The following is a 9,286-nucleotide window of genomic DNA, read 5'->3' on the forward strand; positions in this document are numbered from 1 at the left end:
ATGCACCAACTTTACTCTTCTGGCAGAAAGTTCCATTCCTAGATAATAAAAAGCTACCAACAGGTAGTTCCCAAAGGGTAGTTCCCTTTGGGTAGATCCCAAAGTTTCAGTTCATCTTTTAGAGGAAGTCAAAGTCTACAAGAAGCCTGAGGGTGAAGCATTAAAAGTTAAATGTGTTTTTAGTGGAAGCTGGTGCCTCAGCACTGGATGCTGGACTACTAGCCCACGACCTTTGGAAAACCCAAGCAAAGCAATGGAGCTGCAGTACTCTGCACTAATTGGAAGCTCCCAAATGCTCAGTGGACATGCCCATGGAGAGTTGTACAGCGCAGCCGAGAAGTAACAGAGGCATACGTAACTGTGGCCTTGTTATCACTTACTGGATGGATGTTTCATAGCTAAAATAGTAAAAACCTTTACAAATACTGCTCTCAGAGAAGCCATCAGAAAGTAAACCAGCAGCACACATAAGCCGAGGGCAGAATAAATCATATATGTATACCACATTAGAAAGCAACACACAACAGGCAATACCATTAAACGTTAGCAGGTCACAAATGGAACGGAATTAATTTCCTTCTTCTACCCCATGACAGCAGAAGACATTCATCAAGGCAATAAAGTTATATCCCATGTTGTCTGGATCCAGAATAAACCTGATCAAGGTTCATGGCAAGCTGATGTGATTTTACATACAGGGTTCATTTGACAACTCAGTAATGCTCAAACTCAGGTGCTAAGAGCAAGCATTCCAGTTTGGGTTTATATTTGCAGCTGGCCAAGAATGGGCATGAGACAATTAGCAGCTCTTTAAACAAATAAGCTTCATTTTTAAAGAATTTTTAAAATATTTTTAAAAATTAAAAAATTATTTGCTTCACAGATTACAGGCTAAACATAGCATCAATACAGTTAACACTTGAGAGCAGAAGAAAACTTAAGGAAAGTAATAGCCCTGCAAACATAAATGGCATATACAACAGCAAATCTAACAACACAGCTGAAGAAATAAAAGCTGAGGTACCTGTATCTTCCTCCGCTGGCAGAGGTCAACATACTACTTGACTAGCAGTGGGTAGGATAAAAAAATTGTCTTCTCAATCTATTTTAGATGCAGTTTAATAGAATGGTTTGTATATAATTTAAGAAATGTGGTTGTCATGGAAGCCAAATCTTTATAAGCCTTTAAAAGTTCCAATTTGCTCCCTAAAATAAAGATTACTGCATATCCCTTATCCTTTCCTTTAAATTCAGTAGGTCTGTTCTTCATCACAGCACAGTTTGCATTCCACAAGGGCCCATATCACTAGCTTACATAATAGTAGAACCAACCTTGACACAGACAGCACTAATTAACAGACATAAAAACAACTCTAGCAGCCACACAACGCAGACTAATCCTTGCTGCTACAAATGCCAAAGACATCTCAACTAGCACTTCGTGTGTGTTTGCGTGTAGGTGGAGCAATCAGTCATTCATCCCAATCTTGCACATGTAAACAAGAAAATGCAATACATGGAGCATAGAGATTACATCTTACCTCATTTCAATGCATGAAAAAAATAACAACAAAAAAAAAGGATGGTAAAACTCTATACACTTAAATCACTTTTCCCACTGAAGCTATGATCCCAAATTAATAAAATAATTTAAAACTCTTTCACCTCTGATACGCTATCAGTCATACAGATAGTTTGGCAAACAGAAAAACAGGTTGAGCACAAATCACGACATGACCTCAGGCTTCCCCCAAACAACAGATGCTGCAGACTGACAGCCCAATTCATTGTCATCACAGAGCCAACAAATCTCACAGACAGACCACTGAAAAATTCCCCAGTGCAGAGGAAGCCTCCACATTATGCACAATTCTGTCCCGCTTTATTCACAGCCTTGCTCCTTCCTTCACCCCTTGCACTGGATGTATGCCAGGAGAAAAGAGGGCTACAAGCAATCAAGGCACAAGTTAGAGTAGCCCTACGGCTCTTCATACCTTTGCAGTGCCACCAAAATTGGCATCCCAATGAAGTAGATGCTTAAGGCCTTGTTTTTCTCTATAGTGGATTTTGTGTCAGAAAATTCTTGGGAAAGCCCAAAATTGGGCTCAGAAAATTTAAAGCCTATAGGCACCAAGCATGTACCTGTTCTAATGAGTGTTCTAAATTATCTAGGTGGAAACATCTTACCTTGAAAACTTTCTGTTTGCTTTGTTACAAGGATTGATACTTAAATGTGAATTCTTCCCAAAACGTTTTAGCAGTATCTTTTCATTTATCCACAACCACTGCGGGTTGTCCAATGTCCAAGTGCAATCCTATCTCAAAATCAACATCTGCTCATAGGTTCCCTGAGTATTTTTCTGTTTAGAGCTGCCTCCCCTCTCCTTACCCCAAAGTGTATGTTTCAAGAAAGAAAGGAAGACCTGTTTGGGAAAGGAAAAGCAGTTTGCTTTTGGAGAGAGATTCTCAATCAAATGCTTTGGACTAAGGACTGTATAATTCAAAGCAAGCCATGAGTATATTGTATGCTTGCCTTAGATTTACACATGTACTGTTGCATTTATATTCTGACAAGACACAGAATCCTTACACAAAGACAAACAGATTTCCAACAGGTAAGGCAGTCTCACAACAATAAATCAATAAACTTTCTTTTTTAAACAAATGTAGGTGTATTGCTAATGAGAATAACTGAGTACTGCTCCAATTGAATTAAATTTAACTTAAAAAGAACGCATGATACCAATGCACTTCAGTGCTAGCCAGAAGAACTCTTTATCATAAGAACACATTCATACTCTACAAGCAGGATTAAAAGCTATCTGCCACCAAATAGATTTCAAATTCTCAAGCGTGCACACAGTCCCACCGATTTCAACACGATTCTGACCTCACTGCCGCAAGACTGAACACCTAATAACTCCAAAATTTAAATCAACTTTAATCATGTTGAAAAAGCTTCAGATACTTTACTCCTGTATTACTTTTTAAAAAAAGCAAGTACTACGTAAAGCCAGAGAAGCAGTTCTATTCCAAAGCAAATGTGAAGTTGATACACAAAGTACACACAGAAGTGAATCACAGTGGAGTACATGCACTACCCTACACAAATTAAGGCTACCTAATTGTTTTGAGACATCTCCTTCCCACCCACTAGCTCACTCTGAAATAACTAATTCAATTTTCATTTGCTGGGTAAAGTTGCCACCACACTATCCACACCCACATCCGACTCATATAAACTGTCTTTTAATAAGCAGAATCCAGCAGAGGTCAGAAATGGCCCTAGACAGGAAATGCCTGGGTGTTTTCCATTCAGGCACTGCAGATTACTCTTCGACATGAAGACAGCCCAGGTCTAGGGTCATGCTGTTGCACAAACTTAATTTTAAATCATTTTCTGCTTAACCTGCACTATTACTCTTTGAAGATACTGTAAAAAGGAACTCGGAAGCTCATGAATTCAGTTGCCCTACTGGCATTTGTATTTCATAATATTTCTGTTAAATCCAGTTAACTGTTATATACCTTCTGGTTTTGACATTCTCATGACATAAGAAAAGCAAATCATTAAAATACATTAATGAAAACTCAGACCAGACATTGTTCAACTCCATAGCCTCGATCCAAACTGGAGCGCATCACCAGTTCCCTTTTATAATACCAATACGAAACAGTAGCTTGCAATATCCGAGAATGATCTCAGGAACGTGACAGCATGAAGCTTTTTTGCGCAGCACACCCGGAATACAAAGCGCCTGACTATTGCCTTCCAGTACTAATTGATCACACAAGCGTTTTAAAAAACGTTTCCTGAATGCCTCCTAGTGAGAAGTGAAGTGGATCAACAGGATGTTATTTTAAAAGGAGAAATAATTGCCAGGGAATTAATAACTTAGACTTATGCAACGCTTCTACAGCCAGCTGGAAACTCTAAACCATGAAGTAATTTGCATCCCCATCTCTCAGCAGGGCACAGATGGAGACTTGCAAAAAGCCAATCTGCAGGTCAGCACATTCGGGAGGTAAGAGCAGTTGCAAAAACCTTGAGGCACCATAGCGCTAGCCCTCTCTGTGGAAGATTTTTTTTTTTTTTTTTTTTAAACTGTATCTTCTGACAAATATCGATTGCTACGTTGCCAGGAGCAGTAACTCCAAGATCCTGCTGTTTTATCGGCGCACCAGAGAGAACCTAACTGCCTGGTTTTAATGACGGCTGCTATAAACAGGAGATGCCCTGCTAGAAGGCGGTGCCTTTATCGCTGCAGCTCCCAAGCCAAGGAGCAGCGGTCACGCTTCCTCAGCCTCGCAGGGGGCTCCAGCAGCGACTCCCCCCCCGTCTCTGCACGCCTCCCGCTGCTCAACCAGGGGGGAAGGAAACGATTTGTTTTTAATTGCAAAGTGCCCACAAAACACTGCCTTACCCACCGCAGCCACTAGAGATTTCTTATCGAAGCACTTTCTCACTCGGTGGGGGCTTTACAGAAGCGCTGAAGCAGCAACAGCAACCGGAGCTTTTGCATCGCAAAGGGACCGGCGGGGGGGGAGGTTAAAAACGCCCTCCCCAGCAAGGCAGCGCTCCCGACGCCGTGCCCCGGCAGGCTGCGGCCGCGACGTGCAGAAAGGGCGGCCGGCACTCGCACTCCCCGCCCCGGCCCCGGCCCGGGGTGGCGGCCCCGGCCCCGCACCACAATCTGGCAGCAGGCGGCCTGCGCCGCTCTCTACACGCAGCTCCCTATTTGGCAGCGCTGGGTACTGACCTCCCCGGCGGCGGCGGCTCCTCCATGGCGGCGGCAGAGACCAGCGCGGCGACGTCTCTCATGCATGCACCGAGGCCGGCATGGCGGCGGATCGCAGTGCGCGGCCCGGCCTGGCCCGCTGCGGCGCCGGGGGTGCAGGAGGGGAGAGGGAGGGGGGTCCCTACCCAGCTGCAGGAACCCGGCCGCGCAGAGCCGCCCGCGCGGCCGCCATCTTGAAAACAGCCTCCGAGGGCAAGGAAGCCGGGAGCATCGCTACGGCGCGCCAGGAGGGACCGGCCGAGCCAGAGGCGCTCGCTCCGCCGCGGCCGGGCGGGGAGCGGCTCGGGGCGTGGGCTGCCCCCGGCGGGGGGGGCGGCCGCCCCTCACGCAGGCGGCGGGGACGGGGCGCGCCGTCGGGCTGCGGCGTCCCCCTCTCGGGACGCGGGGGTGTTTCCCCGCCGTTCCCTGGGAGGGCACGGCACCCGGGAGGGGCCGCGTTTCTGCCGGCGCCGGGCGGCGGTGGAGGCGCGGCGGGAGCTGCCGCCCCGCCAGCCGGCGTCTGTCTCCCTCCCCACCCGTGACAGAGCTGTTGGCCGTTACCGGCTGCCGTTCGCTACGGGTGCCGGGCGTCTCAGGAACGGCGGGTTTCCACAGCCTGAGCGGCCAGGGACGGAATCAAAACGTAATGACTGGGAGGAAGATGGTTTACCTCAGCCTGCTTGTGTGGTGGCCAGCGCGCGCTGAGGCTGGCGCTACCGCAGCCTTCTCCGAAGAGTTCACAGGCGTGCAAGGCCTCCGGGCCCCCGTGGGGGGTAGGGGGAAGAAAGAGCGGGGGTGCTCGTAGCTTTGCAGGCAGGGGGAAAAAAAAAAAAATAAAAAAAAAAAAGCAAGCATCACTTATTCTGCTGCTTACGGAGCAACTTGTTTCTTTTTATAAACCTGGTCTTTCTAAAGTCTCCAGCAGCACTGGTTATCAGCCTTGAACAGAGAACTGGAGCCACGTTATCCATTTGAAAATACAGGGAGGAAAAATGTAATTTCCTGAACTATAGCTTGGCTGGAATACCCATGTTAACGCCCTTCAAAGGCAGAAAAGTGTCATGAGTTGTTTAATTGTTAAAATTGGTGAGAGAGAGCTTCGTCTTTTGTTTTATAGGACTGGAAGCAGAGCAGCAAACCCTGGCATCAGTAATGTGTGTACAAACAGTATATGTTATTTCTGAAGAGTGAAATTTGAACTTGGACTGGAATCAATACTAGATTCTGCTTTATGCGCAGTTCCTTCATTAAATTAACTGTACAAGAAACTTACACAGATTTCTAGCCTGATGCTAAAGTTCAGTTGTAGAGCTCATGATAGAAAGTTGTCCATGTATCTGTCCAAGTGTAAGAGAAGAAGTTTCTACAAGTTGTTTTCAACAGGCCCTTTGAAAGGAGATTTTTTTTTAAGCTGAAATACAGAAGGTACTTCTACTACACATTTATCATCTTAATAAATAAGTGCATTAAAATGTGGGACCAAATGAACAACATTATGCAGCAAGCCAGTTCCCTGTTTTCTACAGGTCAACAAAAAAATACCTCAACCATTGCGACCCTGATGGTCATGACATTTAAACATCAAGACATTCAGCATTTATGTGCAGAATTATTACTTAAGATTACCTCATATAATGGAAAAAAGCAGCATTCAGCGTGTTAATGATTTTTGGTCAAATACTTGAGCCCAAAACCAAAAAGCAATTCTAAGGGCAGATACACACAATACGTTCCTACTAATCTGTCATCGTGAACAAAACCTAGAAACTATACATGAAGAAAGTCAACATTACAAATTCTAAAGTGCTAGCCTAATAAATCACTTGTCATCTCCATAAAAACATAAATTCTCTACATCTAAAGCAAAGCTGCTTATTTCACAGTATGCGCTTTTTTTAGTATGATTGCAAATAACAGAGGCTCAATGTCATTGATGAAATAATTGCATAGCAATGGCTTTTAGCATTCTTTTCAGCTATGTTATGGATTGTCATCTGACACCATCTCTTCAGCTATTTGCAGGGCAGAGAAGTCTTTATCAATCATGGCAAAAGTTTTCAGCTTCTTTGCTTCTTAAATCAAAGCAATCATTGCAGTGGTATGTTGGAAGCACAGAATTTTCATTAACTAGGAAAAAAAAATCTGATATTGCCTTTTGCCACAGATATGATGGCATGATGGTATGGATGCGTAGGCATCCCAGGGGCCCTTGGCGAAGGTGGAAATGGGGACTGCCCACTGCCGCTACTTTCTGTAAACATGAAGATGATTTACTGAAGCAAATTGGGGTTCACTGCAGCCTCTCAAACAAGGAGGTCCAGAATAAACTTCCCTGCGTGCTTCTTCCCCTTTCCCTTTAGGGCAACCCAGCATATTGGGTTGCATCACATTCTTGTGGTATACCATAGAGAATATGCTAAAACTACAGACAACTGGCCAAGCAGAGCAAGGCCGTAAGTTTGATACAACGGCACTTCTTTGTCTGCAACAGGCCACAGTGAGCAACATAGCTCCTGGCATCAAGGAGAAAATTGTAAGAGGAGAGGTTTATGAATGACCTATAGAGAACTTGGAAGGAAAGGAAAAGAGATGCAGGAACAGATGGAGCTGATAGTACAGGAAACGGCAGGTGACATAAGACTGTCAGAGCCTATAGAGAGGTAATATTTAGCAAAGACAAAATTTAAAGAAGTTAGAGGTCTTTCTTACAAAAGGATACGCACAAAATTCTTTTAATTATTTTTGTCTTCTTTCAAGGAATGTTTTTTTTATTTCAAAGACTCCCTGACTGCCAGTTTGTGAGTCTAAACATATCAACAGTGCACAGGTGCATGGAAGCTGATAAATGAAATTGTTCATTCTGGTGCCACTACTCGAACAGAAGAAGGCACAAAATTAAAACAGACATCACAATAAATGATGTCTTAATCTGTCAGAAAATTGAGTTAAAATATTAGTAATATTAATGGATTTTATCATCTGATGTGGCAAAATCATGACCCCAAAATTCTAAGTTCAAAAAAAAAACCAGGCAACTGTCAAAACAGATAAACTTTTTCCAGTTTAACTTCTGTTTTCTGAAGTTTTAGGATGAATTTTTTTCTTTTTCTCAGCAACCTTGTGGGTTTATTTTTTTAGCAGATACTGCGATTGCTTAGGAATTGCTTTTTATTCCAGCAGCATGCCTTTTATTACACCAGCAGTCGTAGAACTTGCAATAAAAATTTAAGAGATGGCAATAACATCCTAGTAACAAAAATAGGTCTTTCAGATAGATTTTTTTTTTTAATTTCTACTTTGAACTACCCTTTAAATTTCTACCTATTCCTGGGGCATAGATTCTGTTATTCCTTTCTCCTCATTTCATCACAAGTATCAGACAGGGCTGTACATGCAGCTGTGCTTTGGTCATTTGTGAGCTCTACGGCTCTTTTCTATATACTAAAAATACTAATGAAGAAAAAGAAAGATTGGGTCCATGTAGGTAGTTAAATATGTTGTAAGAATAACTTTCAAAATTTGTCTCCCAGTACCTGTCACAAGGCCAAACTTTTATTTCACTTTAAGAATGTTATGCAGAATAAGGTACTTGTTCTTTTTTTTAACCAGTTAATGAAACGTAGTAATCAGATGGTTCTTCACTGTGAACTACATGCAAGAATGAAACTCTCAACAAAAACAGCTTTGTAGATTTAGTTTTTCCTTCCAATAAATTATTTATTTTAATTCCACTAAAAGCTGTTTAAAAGTAAAAGCAAAGTTAATTAGACATAGTCCCACTTTCAGCAGTAGACACTGGAAAGCAGCCTGTTAGGGATAAGTCAGTCTAGATCTAGTTAAATGTGCTGAAGATAGAATTTTCTTTTTTTCTTGGTCACAGATTACAAGTGCTCTTCTGCAATGCGATGAAGCGTAAAACATGAACAATACCTGCATTTAATATCTAGTAGACAATCTGACACCATTTCTTTCTTATGTAGATATTGCAGCTAGCTACTCCAGAGTCAAAATAAAATACCAAGACGTATTTCTACCTGGAAATACGCAGATTCTTCCATCTACAGTTTTGTTGCTTTCACAGAAGATCAGGTTGGGGCTTTTTTTGAAAGAAACCGAACTCAGTTTTCAGTGTCGTATAACTTGAGCTTTGCTGCAATTGATTTGAAGTGTGAACCTCCGAAAGAAATTAAGGAGTCACGCTGTATATACCCCTGTTCAATCATCCGTTACCACTGTGATTCATTCACTTCAGAAGCTCGCATGATAGCTGCCAAAGCTTGTTCAGCAGCATGGTTTAACATCCATGCTATAATAGGAGCCAGCTAGCTTGACGAAGGCAGAGTATTTCTGTCTAAACACTGTCATCTCACATGCTGCATGTCAGATCACACAGAGCTTGATATCATTAACTCATCGCTATTAAAGGAGTATTTGTTAATAAGAGTAGCATGAGGTCAGAAGCATTCCTGGGATTATTGTCTTATCACTTCAACTGAGTTGGTTTTTTT

General features: G+C 42.9%; 1 protein-coding gene across 9 annotated transcripts in view; it reads right to left on the reverse strand.

The window, feature by feature from the left end:
* The window catches only part of MAP3K4 (mitogen-activated protein kinase kinase kinase 4), a 78,005-nt gene extending 69,072 nt beyond the window's left edge, over positions 1-8,933 (reverse strand). For 2 of the 9 annotated variants that reach the window (XM_087775925.1, XM_087775921.1), the window contains exon 1: positions 4,761-5,561. In XM_087775925.1, the coding sequence (XP_087632051.1) occupies positions 4,761-4,822 (62 nt within the window). In that variant the 5' untranslated portion in view covers positions 4,823-5,561. Of the gene's footprint in view, positions 1-4,760; positions 5,564-8,812 lie in introns of those variants that run through there. The other 7 variants (XM_087775920.1, XM_087775919.1, XM_087775923.1 and 4 more) reach the window with 5 other exon arrangements.
* Between the last annotated feature and the right edge of the window lie 353 nt (positions 8,934-9,286).

This window comes from Nipponia nippon, unplaced genomic scaffold (genome assembly GCF_047370975.1).
Source record: "Nipponia nippon isolate SJK-2023a ecotype South Korea unplaced genomic scaffold, ASM4737097v1 scaffold_4, whole genome shotgun sequence".
Lineage (NCBI taxonomy): Eukaryota > Metazoa > Chordata > Aves > Pelecaniformes > Threskiornithidae > Nipponia > Nipponia nippon.